The sequence below is a fragment of the Leptidea sinapis genome, chromosome 3 (genome assembly GCF_905404315.1).
Source record: "Leptidea sinapis chromosome 3, ilLepSina1.1, whole genome shotgun sequence".
Lineage (NCBI taxonomy): Eukaryota > Metazoa > Arthropoda > Insecta > Lepidoptera > Pieridae > Leptidea > Leptidea sinapis.
Window position 1 is genome coordinate 11453814 of NC_066267.1, and position 27506 is coordinate 11481319.

The 27506-nt window shown below is 34.6% G+C and overlaps 1 protein-coding gene across 2 annotated transcripts; it reads left to right on the forward strand.

The window, feature by feature from the left end:
* On the forward strand, positions 1-26820 carry LOC126979593 (ATP-dependent RNA helicase DDX42). 2 transcript variants are annotated; one of them, XM_050828965.1, is made up of 16 exons: positions 1-145; positions 234-572; positions 1119-1209; positions 2250-2419; positions 3523-3763; positions 4505-4661; positions 5553-5692; positions 8732-8831; positions 10758-10886; positions 14515-14689; positions 15917-16013; positions 17332-17482; positions 18585-18778; positions 20530-20639; positions 26067-26187; positions 26657-26820. In XM_050828965.1, the coding sequence occupies exons 2-16, from the start codon at positions 334-336 to the stop codon at positions 26789-26791; spliced, it is 2250 nt and encodes a 749-aa protein (XP_050684922.1). In that variant the 5' UTR covers positions 1-145; positions 234-333; the 3' UTR covers positions 26792-26820. The 2 variants fall into 2 exon arrangements, with proteins under 2 accessions (XP_050684922.1, XP_050684923.1); XM_050828966.1 differs by lacking the exons at positions 26067-26187; positions 26657-26820 and having other exon boundaries at positions 20530-20643.
* Positions 26821-27506: the final 686 nt, after the last annotated feature.

Sequence of the window (27506 nt, forward strand, 5' to 3'; positions counted from 1 at the left end):
CACAGACCCAAACTCAAGTCAATAATATAAAATATGGGATCATAGTTACTAGCATCTTATCATAATGTAATTTAATTAAGTAAAGATTGTACAACCTCAAAGACTGTGTAGAACAATTGAACTACTTCTATTCCCCAATAAAAAGGTAAATAATGTTAGGTATATATTTATTTACGATACCACTATTATTTTCAATTTAGCCTAAACCTACATACATTTCTTGACTTTGACAGTGACGCTGACGTGACAGCTGCGCCAAGAACTCCGTCTGGGGCCGATTCCTGAGTTTAAGTGTTATGCTTTATAAAAAAGGTGTTCTATCTAATTACCAAAATGAGTTATAATTCGGGTGGGAGCAGCGGCAAAGGACTTGGATTCGCTGGGTTTACGATGCCAAAACGAAATCCTTCCAATATTTCTTTACATGCTGTACCACCTCCGACGGCTATGAACGCTGTACCACCTCCGAATTCAGGGTTGTCGAAGCAGGGGTATTCAACAATGAATGCCATAACCCAAAATGCTGTAACTGGCTTTACATTAGGAAAGAAACGCGCAAAAACAGAAGATGAGTAAGTTATTATGAAGAAACATTGAAAATTCTTGCAACCCTAGAACATTCTTAGAACCATTAACCCAAGTTCACTCATTCATCATTTATAAAACATTTACTTTACAAATATAGGCTTTAATAGAGGTTTTGGCTAAGATAATAGTGATTGTATTCAAAAAATATATTTGATGGAACAGAAATGATGTTCCTATGATAAAGATTTTACTTTTTGTCTATTAAGACTCAACCTCTATTGGCAATTACTGAAAAATATATATGTTTATCTGCTATACTGTATTATTGAAAATTATACCATGAAACTGTATCAACACTGATAAATAAATGATTGGATAAGCACTTTATTATTATGTTTTTTTTTAAATAACCCAATCTTTATTTCTGAAAAATGTACTGAATTTTTATTTTATATTCATTGATTAAATTTTGTATCAATTGATTGTTGCAATTCATCATCTTAATCCATTGGGAAGATATCCTTGACTTGAGAAGAATGGAAATAAAAATTGCTTACATAATTTTTTATATACATTAAATTTAATTCCAGATATTTTGATGATGATGATGAGCCACCCACACCAGCACTTGCATACATTCCTGCACCTGGCAGCCCTACATATAACATGATGAATTCTAGGGTATGGTAATTAAAGTTTATGAATTGTGTACAAAATTATATATATACTAGCTGAGCCGGCAAACATTGTTTTGCCATATAAAGTATAATTCACGCGATAGTTTTATAAGTAATAAAATATTGCATATATTATAGCCTGTACATCATTTTGTTCATATTGTCAATAGTTTTTGCAGCACACACAGAAATAGGTTTTCGATTTTACAGCTTGTGTTACAAAATAGCAATTTTATTACGGATCCCTAATTTTGAAAAAAAAAAAAAACATAGCCTATAGCCTTCTTCGATAAATGGACTACCCAACACTGAAAGAATCATTCAAATCAGACCAGTAGTACCAGAGATTAGCGCGTTCAAACAAACAAACAAATACTGCAGCTTTATATATTAGTATAGATATACATCCATCCAAACATAAGAGTTAACAGCTTATTTATAATAATGAGTTTCAGATATTGACACATAGTCATAAAAAATATGTTTTTCTTTATGACATACGCCTATTACAATGCAGTGCCACCCAGAATTATTGATAAGCCCAAAAATTCTGAGTGACACTACAACCGCGCTTGTCACCTTGAGACATAAGATGTTAAGTCTTAATTGCCCAGTAATTTCACTAGGTATGGTGCTCTTCAGACCGAAACACAGTACTGCTTCACGGCAGAAATAGGCGCCATTGTGGTGCCCATAATCTAGCTGGCATCCTGTGCAAAGGAGCCTTCCACTGGTGCCCACCAATGGGGTTGAGGCCTTTTTTATCTATGACTATCTTATTAAAAACAAACAAACAAATGAGATTAGATTAAAGTTTCATATTTGTTGTTGTATGTGTCAATATAAATATTCCCATTTTAGTCTTAATGACATGAGGATATATTTTGGTGTCATCACTGTTAGTTGTTCTTATATAAGAAACAGCATTTTGAAAACAATCCCCAATATAAATAAGATACATAATATTATAAAGGCCCAAAAATTCACCCTTGTGGAAGGAAATGAGCTGAATACTCATTATAATGACAACAATTTGTATTTCAGAATGAAGAAGAAGAAGAAGATCCTCTAGATGCATATATGGCAGGTCTTGAACAGCAGGCTGCTAAGGATTTAAAGACCAGCAAAGAGAATGAAGCCAGTGGTAAGGAGGACAGTGGCAGAGGGACAAGAGGGGACATTGATGAAATGGATGATGAAGAGAGCTACTATAAGTAAATTTACACACTAATATTATAAATTGGAATGTTTATTGCTTTTTTTTACAATGTGATTTTGATACTTAGCAGGAAGATTAATTAATATTAAAATTAAGGAACATTTAACAAATTCTTTACTCTTTATTTAAAACAAGAGGCAATATTTCCTTTTATTATTTAACTTTGGGGTCAACTGATTAAGGTAAATTGATATTCTACTCTGGTAACATTTACTAAGTAAAAGGCATAAAAAGGCATTTATATTCTCGAAATTGATTCCTTTAGAATTCTTTTTGATGTCAATTCTAATAACTACTAGATACTACTACCGCTTCGGAAACAAATGGCGTTCTGAGAGAGAAGAAGAGGCACAAGAAACTCTCCCAGCATTCTTTTTTTGCGCTCTTTTCAATAAAAATATACAATATTGTAGTCATTTCTATTGCTATAGAATAATCACAATCTAGTCCCAGGCTGTCCGATCATTTAGATATTCAGCTGTGGTGTAACAGGATTTATGACAGAGCCATTTGTTTTATAAAAAATTTAATTTTATTTATAGATAATGCCTGAACAGTGGCTGGGACTTTATTATAGAAGTGTATACATTTACCCTTAAAGCTTTTATGTATCTTATGAAGCCTACTAGAATTTATTTAGCAATCCCTTTTTTTTTATAGTTTTGATGTTCTGATCCTCTTGTATCATATTCTATTTGTTGCTTTTATAGTATGCTATCTATAGAGAATCCTAATCTTGCATGGTATATATAATTGTCATTTTGTTTTCGCGATTCCAACTGTTCATGCTTGTTCTTCAATCATACAATATTGAATTTGAATGAAATTTGGTTCTGTAGTTGTTAATTTCCTGGGTTAACTCCTAGAAACCTATCTATCCCGTTGACATCTCTTGGTCTCATTCATTAAAATAATTATAAGACAATTTATACATACTTATCTTTAATTTTTAGTAGTTAATTAATAATCTGTTGAAAGTTCTAATTAGTAATCTCCTGAGTAAAATCATTTGAGGATTTAATCTTTAAAATTTTTGATTATGGGGTAGTAATTATTAACCTTTTCAAAATGATATTTAATTTAATTATTTATTTTTAGATATATGGAGGATAATCCATTGACTGCAGCTGATGATGGTTCAGATGTAGAAATCGAGTATGATGAAGATGGCAACCCTCTACCTCCACCAAAGAAAAAGTTTATTGATCCACTACCACCAATCGACCATTCTGAAATAGAGTATGAACCATTTGAGAAAAACTTCTACACCCCTCATGAGGAAATTGAAAAGTTAACACATGTGCAAGTTGAAGAATTAAAAAAGAATTTAGGTGTTAAGGTGAAATAATAGCTCCTTCTGTTTCCTCATCTGTCCCCAATTAACCATGCTATCATGAACTATTAGAGTTAAGATTAGTTTTCCCCATAAGGAGAAGGAGACAGCTATCATCTGCTACTGTAATACTTTTTTTTTATGAAAAAGAGAACAAACAACTAGTGACCTAATGGTATCTGATATATACAAGCACCTTACATGGTACCTTATTTCATAGTTTAGTTGGATGTGAAAAAAAGTTCCTTGAATACCTCACTGTAGGGAATGTTAGACATCCATCCATGACAGCCTGTATAGCTGAGTGTTTAGTGATCCTACCTACTAAGCTAGAATTCGAATCCCGGTACTTGCAAGCATTTATATGATGAATATTAATATTTGTTTCCGAGTCATGGATGTTTACATATATTTATGTATGTTTATATGTATTTACATATGTTTAAGTAAGTATAATTTTTTTTTTGTGTGTATTTTTCTGAAATGTGAAGACAAACATAGACCAACTCACTGCCGTTCTAGTAATTAATTACATTTTTGTAACTAAAATTAAAAGAAATTAATATATTGTTTAATGTAGTAACTTTTAAAAATGCCCCTTTTTTAGTTATTTCGTGTTTAATTTGAGACATCATAACGATTTAATTTTCAAAACTTGTTTACAACAATTTTATTATTGTTTGATTGTACATTTTTACATATATATAACAGTTATATAGGTAATAAATTAAAATGTCTTAATTTCAGATAACGGGGCCAGAACCACCAAAACCAGTGAGCAGCTTTGCTCACTTGTGTTTTGATGAACAACTGATGAAGGCAATACGTCGCTCAGAGTACACACAGCCTACTCCCGTGCAGGCTGCAGGCATCCCAGCAGCACTGTCTGGAAGAGACATAATTGGTTAGATAACATTTATCATTGCGGAACTTTAATATTGTAAGTATTTTGACAGCTACTCACGATATATATTTTAATTTGATGCTGATATTTCGATCCAATTGCATGAATCGTGGTCGCGGAGGAGCTGCGGAGGCGGCGAAAAACTCTTGACACTTGACACTAAAAGTACATCAATCCTAATTCGTTTTGGTATTTGAATCCCTAATCCACGACACACACTACTGACGACGTCTATACTTTCGGGTCTTTTTGTTGCATTTGTACTGCAGAGTGAGACCACGGGATTCCATGTTTGCAGTTTCCAGTCTAAAACCATCCTCCCTATTAAAATTCTCGATTCATGCATTTCGATCAAAATATCAGCATCAAACTATTTAATGTGTATTGTGAGTACCCGTCATAATAATTACAACATTCATGTTGCTATCTAAACAGCCAAGCAATATCCTGCTAGATTCCCTATTTTCTCCAAAGATAGTCTGAACATTGTTCATTTCTTGTTTAAACTTAAATATTACTTTAAAATTAATTTAAATAAAACAAAAATAATCTTATGTCTGAAATTTAAAGTCATTTTGACATTATAAGTTCACAATTTTGTTTTTGTTTTTGCTTAAACACTTCAAACATATCTTTTGGCTAGGAATTAGATCAGCTCCTAGCCAGTACCGACTTACGGAGTAGCTACAGACCCTCCAATAAAATATTTGTATAGTTTACAAAGAGAAACAACAAATAATTGAGTTCAGACTTTAGATATAAATAATATATTATAAATATTAAGTACACTTGGTGTTTATATAAATAATACAAATTATTATTGTAAAAAAAAAATTAGAAAAAGATAATAAATGTTAGCGTAGGTTTCATATTAGTGAATATAACCACCAGGTATTGCACGGACTGGGTCTGGTAAGACGGCAGCATTCATCTGGCCACTCCTCATCCACATCATGGACCAGAAGGAAATATCTCCAGGGGATGGGCCCATTGGTCTCATCTTAGCGCCAACAAGAGAACTCGCACAACAGGTTTGCTGTATTTTTTATTTGTAAACAAATATAAACATTTTATAACATATGCAAAATAGTTGAAAACCACATCTAGCAATACAGGATGTATTTGTGTAGATTGTAAATTAAAAGGTGGATTGAAATATTTTTATGTATGTACACCTATTACGCTGAGATTTATGATCCGATTTTCATGATTCTTCTTTAGTTTGATGGGGAGTGTTTACTATTTGGTCCCGAAAAATTTGACAATGTTTGGCCCAGCAGGTTGACAGGTATCCAACTGTCATTCATAGCTAACAAACATTCTTCACGATATTTCACAGTATCTCACAATAACGTGAAATAAATCTTATTGTTTAAAGCATGTTGTTTTGTTTTACCCACAGCTACTAAAACAAAAATTACTATTTTATATCTTCTTCTTCTTCAACCTTGATCTAGCCAATACTGAGTTCTATTTTTGTGCGGTCCTGAGTTTTCCGCATTCAGTCTTTCAGAGCCGCTCGCATCGAAGCGTCCGTCCATCTTGCTGGCTGTCTCCCAACATTCCTGAACCCCTTTCGTAGTCTCCACTCCAACAACTTTTTACCCCATCTTCACTATTTTATATAAGACAATAAAAAGCAACGAATTCTTTTAGTTAACCTGATTAATGACATTAAAAAGTAAAAAATAAAACTATGTTTTAAAAAAACCGACTTTAAAAACTGAAAAGTATAGAATAACTTAATAAAGGTTGAACTTAATACATGAATGCACCTCTTATGCAAATCTTATACCTTTAATATTAATGAAGTACTATATACCATGTATGTGCTACCTATTGATAGGTTTGAAATCGGTGCCAACATCTAATATATAAAATTCTCATGTCCCGGTATTTGTAGTTAAACTCCTTCGAAATGGCTTGACCGAGTCTCATGAAATTTTGAGTGCATATTGGGTAGGTCTGAGAATCGGACAACATCTATTTTTCATCCCCCTAAATATTAAGGGTGGTCCACGCCAAATTTTTATTTTTATTTACAATTTTTTAAATTTGTTTGATTATGAGTTAAAAAAAATACATACAACTTCCAATTTTCACCCATCTACAATCAACAGTTACTTTTGTATCGCGATTTTAATATCGGCAATACAACGTTTGCTGGGTCGGCTAGTTATTCATAAATGAGCAAATCTCAAATAAAACTGCTTTATGTGTAAAAAAAAAACAAAATGACATTTTATTGAACAGGATATGACTTTTTTTTTTTATTATGAAAAATAGAATTACAATTTATTATTATATAACAGGCCAAAAACCACAGAGGTTTGTCCGGCATGTTAGAAGAAATACTATTATCGATTACAATTACAATAAACATTTATATTAACTTATAAATACACAATTTAATAATATAGGTACAATACAAACGAAAAAATTAATGTAGGTACAACAACAACAGCACGGGTGAGTCGCATGGCCTGCCACCGCAATGTATTGAATTTTTGAATGACCGTCTGTTTAGATATATTAATTAGTAAACAATACTCAACTTTATAACGAATAGTTAAGTACTCAATTGCGGATAGCACATCACGCTACGCACTAATCATGGCTTCGACAACGAAAGGCAACTCAAGACATAAAGTTATGACCAATATACAGGTTGTTTAAAAAGAATAACTTTAATTTAGTTTTAATATTTTTTGTATTTATCTTGTTTCTTATTTCAGGATTGATTGTATTAAGTAGGCGGGGTACTAAGTACGCTGTAGTTCTCTCACCGTATACATTTCTGGCTTTCACCGTTTTATAAAATTTATTTGTTTGATTGCGTGTAATGGTTTCATGATTATATTTTTGTATAATGTTCTCATTGAACATTTGTTATTTTAATATATTGTAGTAAAATTTAGATTGTACTGGTAGCACCTTACAGTGTTTGAATAAATTGAACTCATCATTTTGGTTAGTTTATTTTATGTTTTTTGAAACAATTTGTTTTAAAATTCTGTTTTGCAACTTTTCGATCTCATTTAAATACGTTTTGTAAGTTCTACCGTACGAACTAATACCATAACTTACTATTGTATCGGCCAATGTGTTATAAAGCAACAGTAAAATTTTATAAGGTAGTTTACTTTTAATTATTTTAATGTTTGCGAGGAAAGCTCTAAGCTTATCACAAACTGAATTTATTTGAGGGTGCCAGTTAAATTTATGGTCTAATTAATCCAAGATATGTGTGCGTTTTAACCGAGTCAATTGTAGGACAGCTGCAAATACTAGGGTCCAAGTTGTGGTGAAAGCAAATTTGACTATGCGCTTTTACTATTTGGGTAGTATCAATTGTTCATTTTATGTACGGGGATCGAATGTGTATTAGTTTGGTTTTTTTAGCGTTTAGGACAAGTCCGTTGTCATGGCACCATTTATTGATTAAATCGAAGTCGCTTTGAAGTTTATCAAGAGCGTCTTTGACATTCTTTTCACCTATTAACAGACATGTGTCATCTGCATATTGGTATGGGGTGCAATATTTTAAAACACTCGTCATGTCATTAACATAAGCAATGAAATGAAGCGGACCGAGCATTGATCCCTGAGCTGTGCCTTCAGTGACGGGAATCACCTTGCTAGAAGCATTTGCCACCTTTACATAATATGACCTATTTTTGAGGTAATTTCCACACCATCGAAGTAGATAACCTCTTATACCGGAGTCTTCTAATTTGTTTATTAAGCAACCATGATCTAAGGTATCAAAAGCCCTGGAGAAATCTATAAATAGTGCTAGCACATGCTTTCTATTATCCAGGTATTGGTTAACAGTATCCGAAAAATCTGATAGAAGGGATGGTGTGCTCTTTTTTGGCTGAAAACCATATTGACTCTTGCATATTATTTTATGTTTAGAATAAAACGCCACTTTGACATTAACATATATTTGACAGATATTTGAAAAATGAACATCACTTATTTGTTTATTTTGATTTTTTCCATGACTTTCCTGTCCATGCAACAGGAAATAATGGGATCTAAAATAAATGCTATTGTTTTTTCTACAGATATACATGGAGACGAAGAGATTCGGCAAAGTGTACAACATTAGATGTGTGTGTTGCTACGGGGGTGGCTCTAAGTGGGAACAGACCAAAGCATTAGAGGGTATGATTCATCTTAATACTTAACTTTTAGCAGTCCTGCTGTTATGTTATAAGTTTATTAGGGTTCCGTACCCATAGTTGTATTCAATGGGGACTCTATTTTTAGGCTTCACTGTCTGTCCGTCTGTCGTCTGTCAGCGGGCTATATTTAATAAACCAGTCATTAGTCAGCTGCAATTTTTACAGTATTTGCATCAATAATGCCCACATAACAATTTAAAGTAAAAACAAAACAATCAATGATAAAATTGTCAATACTTCAATTGTGTCAGTCCAAATTATATTAATTTGTCTCTTATACAAAGGGCGTGCAGATCATATATGCATGCCTCGTTACGAAAGTAATAAATAAATAATAAAGTTTAATTTGGTTCCGTTATTCTATAACCAAACTTCTATTGAACACCAACTCATTCAATTTATAAATACTAAATTCGTACGGTAAGCAATCCCGATATTGCGTATACGACGGAATGAATAAATCATACAACTTATTTAGAAATGTATTGGTCACAGATATACGACATTCAGCAACGTATGGGCCGCGAAGTAGGCTAGTCTACAAACGAATTGTAGCGAGATAAGCCGATTACTCATAACATAATTCTATCTCGGCATGTTATAACTAATCTAATCTAATATATAAAATTCTCGTGTCACGGTGTGCGGGACCGAACTCCTCCGAAACGGCTTGACCGATTCTCATGAAATTTTGAGTGCATATTGGGTACGTCTGAGAATCGGACAATATCTATTTTTCATCCCCCTAAATGTTAAGGGTGGTCCAAACGCAATTCTTTTTTTATTTTTTTTTTACTTTTTTTTTTAAATTTGTTTGATTATGAGTCATTAAAAACGTTTGATTATGAGGCATTAAAAAATACATACAACTTCAAATTTTCACCCATCTACGATCAACAGTTACTTTTGTATCGCGATTTTAATATCGGCAAAACAACGTTTGCTGGGTCAGCTAGTATAAAATAAAATTCAACAAGTCTTTGTTTGTCCGCTAGTATGAGAATTGTTTTGGTAGATTGCATACGATAATGACCTTTGTGCATGAGTATTATAACCAACGCTCAATATACTGTGATTCCAAATAAGTTATTTGCGCAGTGAAAGCACCTCACACCGAAACGCCTGAAAAGAAAATAGTTTGTTCTTGTGGTGTTTTATGGTTAACGTAACATTAGCTTACAAAAAACTATACGTTTAAAACTAAATGGTAAATTGTAAGGAATCAGATAAATTCTAAAATTTTGGGTCGCTAAACTCTGTCGAATACTATACTCATTGGTGTCTGTCAGTAATAAAACGTATATTTAATACACACAGATTAATATAGTAGAATAGATATATATAAATTCCAATGGTGCATAGAACAGCCACCTATAGCAATAAATCTATGTAATGCTTAAAATTTATCTATGTGAATATATCATAAAAATAGTTCTAATACAGATTTTTTAAACCCTAATTATTATCTTAAATCTTTAAACGACCAAGATAAACCAAACCAAACGACCGAGATTCAGATTATATATAAATATAATCTGAATCTCGGAAACGGCTCCAACGATTTTAATGAAATTTAGTATACAGGTAGTTTCGGGGATTTTTTCAATTTTAAAAAATGTAGCTTTATCCGTGTTTTAATGAGAAACAGCTACAATAACATTAGAAAACATATTCAAGACTTTAATAGCTCAGATGGGACATTGGGTGATGCGGAAAGCAGAAGACCCGGGTTCGAATCCAGATGTCCTTGTTAGTTTTTTTTTGTTCAAGTTTTGTACATTCTTAAAAATCCAAACAAGGCTCGGTCGTCCAGATATTAAATATTTAAAATGTCAATTTTATTAATGTATTGTCTTCTCTGTATGGCGAATTCGTAGGCACTTATTGGAAATATTTAAAATTTTAGGTGGTGCAGAGATAATAGTGGGGACTCCTGGCAGAGTCATCGACTTGATCAAATGTAAAGCCACCAACTTGAAGAGAGTTACCTACCTGGTCCTTGATGAGGCTGATAGAATGTTTGATATGGGCTTTGGTGAGTGGTTCAAAAATTAGTCATAATCTAATTAAAATCCATTTAATACAAAATTGTATCTTATTAGTGTTTCAAAGTATATGTACTAAGAATCAGTATTTTAAATTACAAGTACCTAATTACATCATATTGGGATCCAAATAATAACAGCTATAATACTTTCGTGCATGTATTCTTAAATGCTGAAATGATTTAGTATCACATAATTACACATTTATGTTACATAATATGAGTTAATTTCATTTCAAAATTCTTTATTAATAAATGATAATACAACATGAATGTGTAGCGATTTACGTTTGAACATTGAACATGAGAATGGCTACAAAACTTTGAGGCTAGGCATAAAAGGCATTTATTTTCTCAGAATTGATTCCTTTAGAATTCTTTTTGATGTCATTTCTTATACTACTAGATACTACTACCGCTTCGGAAACAAATGGCGCTCTGAGAGAGAAGAAGCGGCGCAAGAAACTCTCCCAGCATTCTTTTTTTTGCGCTCTTTTCAATAAAAATATTCAATATTGTACAGTCGCTATAAAATAATCACAATCTAGTCCCAGGCTGTCCGATCATTTAGATATTCAGCAGTGGAGTAATAGGATTTACGACAGAGCCATTTTTTTATAATAAATTGCTAGGAAAAAGAAGCACGCCTATTAAATTTTTAACAAACATAACATAAATCTCGTTAAGACAATGTATAGCTGATACAATTAATAAAATAAATTGCGACAGTAACATTCATGGCTTATTATTTGAAAGATAATTTCGCTTGTTACAATATATATTCACAAATCTAACATAATGTGAATATATGATCACAATACTTATTTTTAAGATAGGATAAGATAAGATCATTTATTTGTAGTCATGGGTATACATAGATGTTACAAATCACAATAAAAGTTCTCCATTCCTTGCCCGCATGCTGTGGCGTACAAATAGTAATTACTAACAAGTCAAACAAATATATATATATACACAATGACAGTTAATTGATGCACATATCAATAATTGAATATTTTGAAATAACATATAACAAGTGAAATTGGTAAAAAGAAATTAAATTAAGTAAAATGATATTTCAAAAAAATGTTAATTGAGTGTTGTATCTGAAAAGAAGTCTTTTATGGAATAGTACGATTTTATCAGTAGGAGATTAAATGGTTTCTTTTGTTTTAATAAGTTTTAGTTTTTCTGTTATTATATATTATGAGAGCTGGAAAGTAATGTAGCGAATGTAAAATTTGTAAAATAAGTGGTTTTCGAAGTTCTAGCATCCGATAATTTCGATCATTCCGACTTCATCGGAAGAACAAAACTTTAGACAATGTCATGTTCAGGGCGGAATCGAACCGCGCAAGACGTACCTTGGAAAAATGAATGAAGTAACGTAGGGGGTATATCCTCGCATACTCATAGATTTATTATTGAAATATTAAAATTAAAAAAAACAAATCATTGAAATTTTGGAAACAGGATTTGTTAATGAGGAAGTTGGTTACAGCATTGGTTAAGGTGAAAGTTTAAAGTTAAGAATAATTATTAAAAAGTGCATTATTATTATTGTAATGTTTTATAATGTTAAAATCCTTTTTTATTATATAAGTAAACCGACTTCAAAAAAGGAGGAGGTTCTGAATTCGTCGGTATTTTTTATGTTTGTTACCTCAAAACTTTCGACTGGGTGAACCGATTTTGATAATTCTTTTTTTATTTGAAAGCTGGTGCTTCCCGAGTGGTCCGATTGAAATTTGGTCCAGATCTGACAGTGGAATCCTTGAAAAAACCATTAAAGTCTTAAATTTTGCTATACATACGTATAGCAAAGTGGATGATAAATTTACGAATAACTCTTTTTACGAAAGGATATACTTCAAAGATAGTTTGGTGAGAGTTTGGTAAGGTTCTGATTACAGAATCAATGACAGAGTAACGGAACACTGTCTGTAATCAAATTGCAAAGTAGGTACTTACGTTTATTGCTGCATTGAAAAATTTAGTATATTTACACATACTTAGACAAATTGTTAGTTAGTGTACTTCAAATTCACTAAAAATCATAAAATAAAAAAAATATTTAACAAAAAAACAACCGCCTTCAAAAACAGTATTCAAAATAATTTAAATAATGTGCACTGAAAAGTATTAAATTAATTGCGTATTTTTATACAATCTAATTAATTAATGTTATTCTAGTTACGATTATTGTAATTTTTGGAGTCGGTGTCATCCAAGATAGGTTTGTTACTACTTACATAGTTATAGGTGAGATGTGCTTGAGTCGTGAGGAGGCGACAGGCGAGAGCGGGTTGCGGCGGAAGGACACCGATTCGAAAAATAACAATTATCGTAACTAGAACTAGATTAATTAATTAGATTGTATAAAAAAATGCAATTATTTTAATACTTTTTACTGCACATTATTTAAATTGTTTTGGACTAGTGTTTTTGAAGCCGGTTGTTTTTTTTTTGTTAAATATTTATTATTTTCTGAGTTTATTTTAAATGCGTTTATTTTAATGCTCCTAGCATTCTAGGAATGCTTAGATTCAGGCAGCACATACTAATTGATTAACACAAAAAATTGGTAAAACATTTTATATCAGCTTGAATTCACTATTTTTTATTTTTCTGGAGTTATAAGTAATTATTTCCGTAATAAATTGTTACGTGTCACGACTACAGGGTTCGGGAAGAACCAATTTGATTCCACAAATCATTTATTACACTTATTACTAACTAGGTATCAATTACTCATTATAGACAATAACTGATCGCCGGCGTTGAAATTATTATTAATCTATACTAATAATATTATAAAGCTGCAGTGTTTGTTTGTTTGTTTGAACGCGCTAATCTCTGGTAGTACTCGTCCGATTTGAATGATTCTTTCAGTGTTGGGTAGTCCATTTATCGAGGAAGGCTATAGGCTATGTTTTTTTTTCAAAATTAGGGATCCGTAATAAAATTGCTATTTTGTAACACAAGGTGTAAAATCGAAAACCTATTGTTGCGTGCGCTGCAAAAACTATTGACAATAGAACAAAATGATGTACAAGCTATAATATAGGCAATATTTTATTACTTATAAAACTATCGCGTGAATTATACTTTATATAGCAAAACAACGTTTGCCGGGTTAGCTAGTTTACTAATAAAAGAACCCGTACTATACGTGCGCATAAGACCGCGTTTCCACCTGTAAGTAAACTCGCGGAAGCAACTATCGCCGTTGCAAAACCATGCTGCCAAGAGACGTACATGAAGCAGCTGCATTAATGATTTTGTTGTTGAATAAGAAAAAAAGATGAGTTTGGTTTCTAGATTTATAGGAGACGTGAAGCTGGTGCTTACCATAATTTCTTACGTGAAATACTACTGGAAGATGGTCAACAATATTTCAATTTTATTGGTATGACCGCAGTTGATTTAGAAGTGTTATAAGTAATAGTTGGTGATATTATAAAAAACAAGTCACAAGACACACATTTCAGAGATTCGATTTCGACTACCCTCATGATTCTTAATAATATCAGCAAGTACCGTACACAGACTGTTGGACATTTCTCGCGGAAGTTGTCTTGCAGGTGGAAACGCGGCCTAACGAGTGTGTTGTTGACAGAGCCCCAAGTTCGATCAATATGCAACCACGTGAGGCCAGACCGACAAGCGCTGCTGTTCTCTGCGACGTTTCCGCGCCGCGTGGAGAAGCTGGCCCGTGATGCCTTGCACGACCCCGTGCGAGTGCAGCACGGGGCCGCGGGTGAGGCGAGCCAGCTGGTGACACAGCACGTCAGGTGAGGACTGCGGTGTGCCGACTTCTAATGCACTTTAACTTTTTTTTTATATGAAAATTGGATGTAGTTCCTGAACAAAGTTCCAAGCCACAAACATCATATTTTAAGGAATTCGTGTTTAAAGTTTAATAAATATTTGTGTATTCCATACATGTGGTTTGGGCTACTAGGTCATGATGTCATTTAAAGTGTGACAGTAGGGCTGCCATTTTTTGTCAGTCCGTTAATATGAATCACGTGACCAGTTCTGTGTTGTTAACTCAATCTTGAAATTATTGTGGTTTGGAACGTTTTTCTGGAATTATGTCCAATTAGGGACGAGACGAGCAGGACGTTCAGCTGATGGTAATTGATACGTCCTGCCCATTACAATGACTGCATTGACAGCGGCACTGGCCGCTCAGGATTCTTGAAAAATCCATAAATTCTGAGCGGCACTACAATTGCGCTCGTCACCTTGAGACATAAGATGTAAAGTCTCATTTACCCAGTAATTTATCAAGCTACTTAAATTGTTAACTTAAAATGTTAATTATTATAACACTGTTACAAATTTATTTAACTTTATTAATAGATTAGATGTAACGAAAATACTCATAACTGTCATGGGGGCCGCTTCTGAATCAACATTACTACAAGGGATGATAATGATTACTGAGGCATCAGGTCAATTAGTGTGTTGATGAAAATATATATATCTTATTAATAATAAAATCTTCGCTTACAATAAAATTTGATTCATTGATTAGATAGATAATAGCATAAGTCCTAATAACACGATTTTGCCGCCGAATTCCACCTTCGCACGACTCGCCTCAAGTTAGGATATCATCCTCACCATCTGGATTTGTGGCGGTCCTCCACAGTGCGGTTTTCAAGGAGCTTTCTTCCACGTACCAAAAAACTGTGGAATGAACTTCCTTGTGCAGTGTTTCCGGGACGATACGACATGGGTACCTTCAAAAAAAGCGCGTACACTTTCCTTAAAGGCCGGCAACGCTCCTGTGATTCCTCTGGTGTTGCAAGAGATTGTGGGCGGCGTTGATCACTTAAGGTGACACGTACGCTCGTTTGTCCGCCTATTCCATAAAAAAAAGTCAGAAAGTAGCACTATGCCTCTATCAGTCTTTATGATGGAAAAATATATCTATACCACAGATGCGCCTCGCATGCCTTACACTGTTGATTTGAGTTTCATTTAAACTTAAACGTCCACTTACTTTGCAGGATATTCAACAAGCCGGAAGAAAAATGGTCGTGGCTGTTACAGAACTTGGTCGAGTTTCTTTCTGCGGGAAGTGTTCTCATATTTGTAACCAAAAAGGTAACATTTCAATTTACACGAATTAACATAACAACATAATACTCACATAATAATGATGGGGCTGTTGAGCTTTGGAGTCTTTGCTCTTTTTCATAAAGTCTTTGTCCCAGAGTCGGCAGAGATTACAATCCTGGCCATGATTTCTTTCATATCCATCAACCCTTCTGATGCGTCTTCAGAACAATCCCTGATACTTTTCCTGAAAACCATAAACATTCCTTTTCAAACTTTCTCTCTTTATGCACATCCGTGATGTGCGCCATCTGGCGATCTGTCAACAAAAAAGATTCTTAATGGCCGGGTGCGTAACCGCATCGTCGTTCGTGAAAAATATAGAAAACTAAGATCTTTATCGTTAAGGTCTTAGATCGATCAATCGCCCGCAAAACTGTGTATGTACAAGTTATAGTGCCGAGTTTACCAGTAGTTATATAGGTTCTTCAAAATATTAACCCCTTTATTCATAATACTCTGCTAACTTAAGTTGCTAATTCTCACTCTGTCTTCTTCTATTGACCTAAGTCAGAATGAGAAAAAACACTCCTTAGCGGCTGTTTAAAGTTAGCGGACCATTATGAATAAGGGGGTTAGTGTAGTGACATCTGAATTGGCAAAAGAGGTGTGCTCCTGTCTGATGAGTATTCCTTTCAAAACTTCCAGTTTTGTATTCACTATATGTGTAATCTTAAATATACCTTAGATATGCACTAAACCTTAGAAGTGTTCCATGTACCACCTTCCTGACCTTCCATAGAAGCTCTCTTAATATTGTTGTGCTTTGAAATCTGATCTTAGAATGTACAACAAGGTTGACTTTTCCTTAAAGATGTATCCACATTACACTTTCTTCAGACCCACGGCACAATAATTGCCAATGGAATAATTGAGTGTGTACTAATAAAATAGTTTAATACTTTTTAAAAATATTATACTTGTGTGATGTTCGTGTTAATTAAGCAATTGTTTCTCATAAACTATAAAACCATTTTTTTATATTTGGGGCACCATTTGGGACATACACAATACACACAAAAAAATAAAATATTTATATTATAACTATTGGGTCTTCCTTATAGACGGATCGGGCAACACAAATTTAATCAGAAATATATGTTATTCTAGTGTTTTCTTCTGTGAGTACCACCCCTGAAAATGAAATTCTGTATATTTTTCAACAAAAAATTTTCAGCAAAATATTTGTCGTGATTCTTTGTATAGTGGAATTTCTTTAATGTAATATTATTTTTATATTTAATCCACAGAAGGTTGTGCTTATAAACTATATTTCATTCTCCACTTGATATTTTCTGTTCCACAGCTCGAGGCTGAACAGACGGCAGCGAATCTTGGCGTACAACAATACGACGCTCTGTTATTGCACGGTGACATGGATCAAGCTGACAGGAACCAGGTGATCACTTCCTTCAAGCGACAAGAACATAATATACTCGTCGCAACTGATGTTGCAGGTCAGTTATGTATATGCTTCTAAATTATGATCAAATGTGTTACGAAATTCAAAAGAATTGTTAAAAATGTTTACGTGGGAAAGGTTACTATAGCATAAACGATTTTCTTAATGACACCACAGGCTAGGAATGAAGCGAACATCCTCAGGCTCTTAAATTGTAAATGTTTATTGTACGATAAAAGAATTGTAATCCATATTTTTATATCAAAAAAGCCAGCTTAGTTTCTTGCGCCCGTTCTTCTCGTGTCTGAGGTAGTCTATTTTGAATGGGTGGTAATTTTTGACGTTCAATTGATGGATGGATTTTGAATCCTATTTTAAATTAAAAATATTTGAACTTGAATATATGTATTTATCATCTATTATCATTGAATGTATTTATTACATAGTCACTCTCCAACAAAATGGACTGACAAAATTAAAGACATCCAAATTCTCCACGTTTGTAAGAGAACACTGGATAGAATCCGATAGAGACAGATCATCCGCTCTAGATGCCCTAATTCTGACCACGATCCTTAGACATGAAGGACCGACCCCAGAGAGAGAGAGACTTCGTAATGAACAAACGGAACTTTCTTTGTCTGTTTTATAAACTGTCTTGTGCAGTGTCTCCAGGTCAGAATGACATTGGTACCTTTTTCATGATCAACAGTTGTGATACGACCTCAACGCGCATCATAGGTAATTAATATGCCCTGCCAGGTACAATACAATGCCACTCATACTCAGCATTCTTTAAACACAAATTTCTGAGAAGCACCAGGATCCCGCTCGTCACTATAAGATATAATGTTTTTATGACAATAAGGGACGAGACGAGCAGGTCAACAGTTAAGTCGGACTCGTTAGTCCCGTACAAACAGTTTACCAGTTTCACCACCTCCTTTGCACAGGATGCCGGCTTGATTATGGGTACCACAACAAGGGCGCCGTAGCTAGTAAAACTACTGGGCAAATGTGACTTAACTTCTCAAAGTCACGAGCGGAATTTTTGGGTTTTTCGAGAATCATGAGCGGCCGTATAAATTACCATCATCTGAACGTCCTGTTCGTCTCGTCCCTTATAACATATGAGTGTTACTGTACATGTTGTGTAGCTCGCGGGCTGGACATTCCTCACATTCGCACCGTCATCAACTACACGCTCGCGCGAGACATTGACACGCACACGCACCGCATCGGCCGCACGGGCCGCGCCGGCGTGCCCGGAGACGCGCACACTCTCCTCTCCAGGGACAAGGACAAGGAGTTCGCCGGACATTTGGTGCGCAACCTGGAGGGAGCGCAGCAGGTTAGTTTTGCTTCGGTCGTGGTGGAAGCTGTCTAGGTTTAAAAATTAAAGGCAGGGTGAGAAACGCAGTAAAACTAAAATAACCGTTGCACTTACTTTCTCCCTCGAAAGAAAATGGAAGTGGGCGGGGCACGTGGCCAGACACTGACGACAGATGGACATAGAATAATTAAATGGCCCGGTCCTCGAGGCATTAGAAAGAGAGGCAGGCATTGTGGTAGGTGCAAGGATGAAATAGTGGCGGTGGCGGGGCAAAGTTGGATAGAGACTGCAAGAACCAAAACTAAATGGAGTTCTTTGGTGGAGGCTTTTACCGAAAAGGGGTCCATACAAAACCAGAGATAGAGATAGTAACTTAGAATAAGATTAAATATTTGTTATTTTTGCATGGAATCAAGTAAAGCTTCATTTTTATTAGTATCGGTCGTGGTCGCTAATATGATGAAGCATTAGTCGCCGTTGGTCTCTTTTGTTTTGGGTCGCACTGCCTCCCTCTCGATGCTCCTCCACTTTTAGCGGTTTGTAGCGTTGCGGGATCACTACACCACAGTTGTCTGGGTCGCTTTGAGTAGATCCATCCATCGCGTGGGTAAGCGTGCTCTCGCTCAATCGATCCTTCTTTTCTGGAGATGTGACTTAAGATTATACACATGACAAAACTAGGAATATATTATGCAAAAAAATACTGTTAGTCCTCCTTTATCATAAAAAAAGTGAGTCCTTATTGTACGCCCCAAGAAGTTATTCTTCGTTAGCGTAATATAACAAAAATTCCTCGCTATTTTTCGTTTGTAGAAAAAAAAAATTGTAATCATAAAAAGAAGGTATTAAATACAACTAGTGAAAATATTATTACTATACCGCATAATTTAGTTGACTTAAATTATTTTTATACATCTAGACTCTAGAGGGAATTTTTTATTTTATTTTAAAGCTTGTAAATAAATTGAAATCTATTTAATTCGTTGTGGTTCTGTAGTCATATGAGTTACAAGAGTCTTGGTAGCTGAAGTATGATTGCTTAGTGTAAAGCGGTAATCAGTTTATAGGCGCATATTTAGTCTAGCCTTGAAGACAGCTATATTACATATTCTTTCAGAAATGTGTGAATATTATTTCACAACTTGTCCACGTAATAAAGCCAGATACAGAGTATATGGTGCGTGCGTAAGCGAGAAAGTATCTCACTCTTCTGTTCATTTCTTGTTTAAATAGGGAGGTATAAGAACGCCACCTTGCGGTGTTCCAAGCTTTGAAGCCTAATTTCATCCGGGGATTTGTCGCCTTTTAACATTTTTTCTTGGTGCTGTACGGGTTCTAGAGTTATGAGTTTATGTCTGGCAGATCCATTCCAAAGATAGCCGTGCTTGATTTTCATTAGCCTGTAATTTACTTTAAAGCAAAAGTAAAATCAAACTATTTCTCATAACGTGCTGTGAGCTGAGTTGATTACCTGTCAAAGTAAGACATGTTCTTATTTCATGAATTGTTTGTATATACTGTACAGATACTAGCCGCTCCCACCCGCTTCGCTGGGCGAATTTTAAAAGGAAGGAACGTCGGAATTCGAAATTAGTATCCATAAACCATCTAGGATAAATTTCGCATCGAATGGTGGTGGTGGTAGTTTCATGTCGATACGATAGGTGCTTTAACCGTGAAATAGCCTCAAACAAAGACATTTTCTTTAAATATATAGATACCAATTCTAAACCTTTCTTTTCTTTACAAATTTACATCTAATTTAACAGGAAGTACCAGAGGATCTGATGCACTTGGCGATGCAGTCCTCGTGGTTCCGCAAGTCCAGGTTCAAGAAAAGCAAGGGGAAGAACCTTAATGTTGGTGGTTGCGGTCTTGGGTAAGGGAAACGAGTGTTGTGTGATTTAGTATACAGTTGAAATGGGGAGTTAAAAACGGCAGAATTTCTTAATTACCATTTTTACGTCCCAAACTATAAATTCTCACGTACGAACCAAACTGCGGACTGAGCTCCATTGCGCGGTGTTTCTAGGTAGAGTAGTACCAAAAAAAAAAGCGCGTACATCTACATATAAGGCCGGAAACGCTCCTCGTTTCCTCCCGGTGTAGTTAAGAAATTCATTAATTACCAGGTTACCAGAACGCACTTTCGTTCTTTTCCATACGAAAAATACTGAAAGTTTTTGGGTTGCCGATATCTACTGTAGGTTCTTTCCTCGAACGAATACGAAAAGATTCCTATTCCGTGAAGCAGCGTGTAAGCATTACTGTGTTTTGGTCTGAAGGGCGCCGTAGCTAGTGAAATTCCTGGGCAAATAAATGAGACTTAAAATCTTATGTCTCAAGGTAACGAGCGCTACCGTAGTGCCGCACAGAATTTTTGAATTTTTCTAGAATCCTGAGGCACTACATTATAATGAATAGAGCGTATCAATTACCATCAGCTGAACGTCCTGCTCGTCTCGTCCCTTATTTTCATTAAAAAAATGGTAAAAATGGCTACATAGGGAGAGACAGCAAGTAACGCAATGATGGAAGGCAATGTCCCTAATACTTTCTACTTTAGTACTAACACCTAAGCCTCGGGCACTGTTCAGATTTGCTCGTCACAGGCCCTTCCTGTATACGATTAACAAAAGCCAGATAAAGGTCTCGGTACGCAGTCTTTTTTTCCAAAGTATTTTTATTTTTCCGCTGTTTAACTTCGTCATAATGTGTGCGACCATATTGATTCATTAGCAATTTTATAGACTATTAATATTATTATAATATTATAAGGAAATAAATTATAAAGAATAATATAACAAGAGTTTTCGTTAAGATCTACCAGTTGCAGCAATAAGAAGGTCCAGTTTACGATATGATACGTGGAGAAAGACTGGCGCTGCGAGGCACGGGAAGGAATTATAATTTATCATTAGTGGGAATATATTTAATGATTACCGATGGGACAACCAGAACCTTGAATAAATACTACAAATGTAACAGTTGCTAGTTTTGGCGTTTTACGTGTAAAGTTTTGAATACAAACTACAAAGTGCAACCAAAAATAATAACATAAATGCCAAGTCACAAAGTGTCATTTTGAACCATAAACAATAGACTCCATTGAATTCTACGTCAGTTGCACCAACATATGAACGCAAAATAATTTTAGCCTCGCATAAACGACACGATACTTACTTAAGCCTCGTTCTGACGATTCGATATCGCTTGAGCATCGCTTAGACGACACGAAATTTCTTAAGACTCGTTCATACGAAACGATATTGGTCTAGACTTTAGCAGTCACTTTAAATTCACGCGTCCGCGAAGCAACACAATGGAGAATCTTCAAACTTTTTTTTAGATCAAATGAAAATCTAAATGGCGAATCAAACAAGAGATTATATCACAAATAGATGAGAAACTGACACCTCTAAAAAGAGAACTTGAAGAATTAAAAGTAGAAAACCAAAACTTAAAATATAAAATAACACAATTAGATACACACAAAATAAGAAATAATATCATTCTCTAAAACGAATAATTCACATCAGATCTCTTAGAAAGTACAATAAACAAAATTAGAAGTGCTTTAAAAATGACTTAAGAAAAAAGAGATATCGATTTTGTATACAGAATTGGACAAAAAAAAATATGATAAAAAAGAAAAACCAAGACCAATACTAATTTCCTTCGTTAATGGCTGGCAAAAAAATGAAATAATGAGAAACAAGAAGAAATTTAAGGATGTGTACGCCTCTAATGATTACACAAAAGAAATCATGGAAAAGAGAAAAGAACTAATGGAAAAACTTAAAGAAGAGAGAAACAAAGGCAATATAGCATTCCTTAAACATGACAAGCTTATTATCAAACAGGCAAACACTTCTTAAGAGAAACGCAAAAGAGATATATCCACGTCTCCTGAAACAAACATCCAGTCCCGAAAACAACAGGCAAACCAAAAATAGAACGAACGGTTTAGATATCATAAGAGCCAGAAGTAACTCAATGTCAGCCTATACCCCGTCATCAGAGCATATTTCGTAGGACAAAGCCATCAGCCACCGGAACGAAACGAGCGAGCAAGAACAACAATACCAAACCAAAAATAAATAATTTCCCAAGCCAGTAGGCTTCACTTTGACCAGTAGGTCATCGTGGGATATCAGACGAATACCCTCCACTTAATAGAAAAACCACAAAATTAAACAAAAACCATAAGAATTGTATTAAAGTTTGTGCTTATAATGTAAGACCCTTGGCATCATCATATCGATATCTAGAACTTACAAATGCTCTGGAAAGTATAAACTGGGATATACTTGGACATTCGGAGATAAGAAGAATGGGATGCCATATAGAGGAATATCCAGACGATATTTTCTGCTACATTGGAGAAACAAAAGGCTTGTACGGAGTAGGATTCCTAATAAATATAGCTTGGAAAACTAATATTACAAATTTCACTGGTATTTCAGAAAGAGTAGCATTATTACAATTAAAATTTGAAAAATTAAACATTTCTATAATTCAGGCTTATGCATATGCACCTACAGAAAGATCCAGTGAAGCCAAAATCCAAAACTTCTACGCTGATCTTAAAAAAGCACATACGATGGCAGATAAGAATGTTCTAGTCTTAGGAGATTTTAATGCAAAAATAGGACGCAAGAAAATAGATGAAAGTTTCATCATGGGAAATTACGGCATAGGTCAAAGGAATGAAAGAGGAGAACGATTAATAGACTATGCATTTGAATACAGATTAGCAATAATCAATACCTATTTAAAAAAAATATCTATTAGAAAATGGACTTGGGAATCACCAGACAAAACTGTCAAGAATGAAATTGATTACATTATGAGAAATGTTCCAAAAATAATTAAAAACTATGAAGTCCTTAATAATGTAAAATTCCTAACAGATCATCGACTACTGAGAGCAACACTCCTTTTAAACCAAACAAAAAAATGTAGAATAAACTACAAAAAACTACTAAGAATCCCCAAGACAGACGATGAAATTAAATACTACGTAGATATGCTAAAGCAGAATATCGAAAGCAAACAAGAAGATTTAACAAATGTTAGCAGCCATAAGTTACAGCTTAACCAACTATAACAACTTTGAAATAAAAAAAGAAGCAAAATATTAAGTGAAAACACAATAGAACTAATAAAAAGAAGAACTGAACTACTAATGATGTTCTTTTTCGCCATAATTCGGTCTCGCGTTGCCTCTTTCTGGCGGAGACTGCAACGTTCCGACAACAAAATACTCGTGGCTGTCTCTGACGACATCAAGAATCCAGTGTTTAAGCGCTGGATCTCTGTTCACATGGACAAGAACAAAAAATGACTGCACAAATTTGTGCAATATTTATAAGGTTTTAGTTAGTCTAATTTTACTTTTAACTTGGCACCCCTTTACAGTGTCCAAAATTTTTAACTACAAAATACAAAGAAGGATCTGAGCAGATTATATAAAGAAACTAACAAAGCAATTAAAAAAGATTATAGCAAATACAGGCAAGGGATAATAACAAAAAACATAAACAAATTAAGAAGCACGAAAAGAGCGTTTAAAGAACTGAAAAATAAGAAAATATGGATACAAAAACTAGAAAGCCAATCTAAAGAAACCAAAACAAGACAAGATATAATGCATCAGGCTAGTACTTATTACCGAGAACTCTATAATAGAAAAGACGACGAAATTGTGGAATTCAATGAAAGATACCAAGCTAAAAGCACAAAATTAATTAGACCTATAGATGAAAAAGCAATTTATGCACAGCTGAAACAACTAAAACCAGATAAAAGCCCAGGTCCAGATGGGATAACCAATGAAGTCATAAAATTAGGTACACCAGTATTACTTAAACACCTCACAAAATTGTTCAATATGATTCTTGAAGCTTAATCTTTCCCCAATCAATGGTGTAAATCGGTTATTGTACTGCTATACAAAAAAGGAAACCCATTAGACATCCGCAATTACAGACCAATCAGTTTATCTTATATAAACTTACAAAAAGCTTACTTTTGCATCTTGCAAAAAGCTTACTTTTTGCATCTTGCAAAAAGCTTACTTTTGCATCTTGCAAAAAGCTTACTTTTTGCATCTTGCAAAAAGCTTACTTTTTGCATCTATAATTCTCAAACGCATAACATACGAAATTTAGTTTGCACAACCAAGGCAACAAGCAGGCTTCCGTTCTGGCTTTAGTACGATGGACCATTTATGCATGCGTTGGAACAAATAATCGAAAAGTACCAAGAATTTAAAAAATCTCTGTACTTAGGTTTTATCGACTATACCAAAGCATTCGATAGCATAAGCCACAGCTCTATATGGAAGTCACTAAGCAGTTTGAACATCAACGAAAAGTATATAAATATCATAAAACATATTTACAGTAACTGTACAAGTAATGTTCACTAGAATCGAGAAGTGAAGCAATATGCATTGAAAAAGGAGTGAGACAGGGTGACCCGCTGTCACATAAGCTATTTATTGCTGTGTTAGAAAACATATTCCAAAACATAGACTGGAAAGCCAAAGGACTAAAAGTTAACAATAGCTATTTAAATCATCTCAGGTTTGCTGATGATATAGTTATCCTGTCTGAAACATCCAAAGATCTACGCGAAATGCACACTTGATCAAGAAAGCTCAAAAGATGAAGTAATGGAAATAGCCGGGAAAGACTGGCTGACTTTATCCGAGGAGGGGTTCATATCCAAATAAATAAATAACCCATACAAATAAGTAACACGTACTAACATCTAGATATTAAGAAAAATATAAACTAACACTAAATAACAACATCTGAAATGTACATATATTAAGGATATGAAATAAAAAAAGGCTTTATTATTAGTATTTGCAATTTCAAACTGACCTTGTCATCGAGTGAAGGAACTTGCAGGAAATTAATAGTGTCCTGAGTCATCGAACCTCACAACAAAACAACTAGTTGTCAGTTTCCAGTTGCCGCAATATGGATATTTAAGTTGCTCCTTACGCTGTGCACCTCACCAAGTTTTAGTAATGCAACTGTTTTAATACCTTATTAACAACAGTTGCATACAAGACTTTATCTACCCATAATATGAATCCTCTATAAAAAATTCTGAAAAAGTTAGCTTACTGCTAACATTAAAAAAGCCAGTCCTAGTACATCGATACAACATTCAAACGGATGATGCAATGTTGTACTGAATTTAATCTTTAATAGAGGATTTAAAGTATGGGTGTAGATAAAAAAAAATCCGTATGACAAGACTTTGAGCTTACCAAGTAATACTTTTGTAGGTATAAGGAGCGACCAGGTTTACCTAACGTGAGCGAGGAGCCGCTCGTAAGCGCGCCGAGCGGGCCAGCCACGGATCGACTCGCCACGCTCAAACAGGCCTTCCGGTCGCAGTATGACAAGGTATACTGACTGAGACTCATACGACAAACCGAAAGTTATTTCGCTGCTCTAACCAGTACACTACTCATCCGACCGCGAGTAAACCAGTCCAAGACTATTAAACCCTGTCTGTACTAACTACTTATACTAAGGAGGCGAAATTTTATGAAAATATGTTCTGGCGAGCTGATCTTAGATCTTATACAAATGCAAATATGATGCTGTCATCTAACAAGCTTTCCGTACCATTAGGTTTAGTTTTACACTAAACATTTACTTACGTTGATATAGTACGCCGAAATCCACGCGGGCAAATTGCCGGCGCCCTCTAGTTAAGATTATGAAAATCGAGAGCTAAGCTTTGAAATCATCTGACTAAGCATAGTAGTTATGTTGTGACCTTGAAATTCTGTCAAATCCTTAAGAGGTGTTTAGAGCAGTAACTTTTAATCCTTCACAGATTTTATAAAGCAGGGTGGCTCTTTTACAGTTTACAGCATCCTCGGACCACTCATGGGAGCAAACGAGACCTGCCCTTCAGCCCGGGGTGAACGCGCCCGCCGCAGAGCTAGACAATCCACCGGAAAGAGTACGAAAGAGTGGCAAGAAAAGTCGTTGGGAGTAGAATAAGCAAATAAATTTATGTAAAATTTATTGGTTATATTAATTGCCGCCTTGTATCATTTCGATTACTGCTCAATAGAACTTAGAAAACCATTGGTATTTTTATGCATGGGCGTGCGTATGTCACACTCTACTTTAGGTACGAAATCAAACTTACGTCGCGCGGGAGCCTCGCTTCGAGTCAGTCGGTTGCCAAACCCTCATCCTATCACGCGTGCTGCTGTTCAAGTTATGGGTACATATTTTTTTTTTATTTATTTGATTGGAATAAATATCTTCCCAAACACAGAGAAGTAAAAATAAGTTTTAGCTTAGATAAAGAAAGTAGATAATTCTTTCATCGCTGCGAGTTACAGCTTTAACTTGAAGATAATAGCTGAGTACCATGACAATGACGTCTGTTGTCTTTTTGCGCGCTTCAGCCCTCAGTAACCAGTGAGTTAGTATCTGGACAACAAATTGCAAATGGCAATTATTTTTATATTTTTGTTTAAAGTGATCCACGCTTAACTGTAAATATTGATTTAAATCACAGGCTTCCAGTTTTTTTTTAATAGACCACTTTAAAAATGCAGGTGGTTCCGGTTGATCGTAAATCCTACCATTCATTCTATTCACAAAACTCGACAAAAACGTGAGAATTCATTGGATAAATAATTAATTGATCGTGCTGAGAATGCATGCCAAAAAGTTCAGTTGGCCAATCAAAAAAGTGA

Coding starts and splice junctions, on each gene's coding strand:
- LOC126979593 (XM_050828965.1), top strand. CDS start 334: ATGAGTTATAATTCGGGTGGGAGCAGCGGCAAAGGACTTGGATTCGCT. Junction 8,832..10,757: donor ACAGACCAAAGCATTAGAGG/GTATGATTCATC, acceptor TTAAAATTTTAG/GTGGTGCAGAGATAATAGTG. Junction 10,887..14,514: donor AATGTTTGATATGGGCTTTG/GTGAGTGGTTCA, acceptor TGTTGTTGACAG/AGCCCCAAGTTCGATCAATA.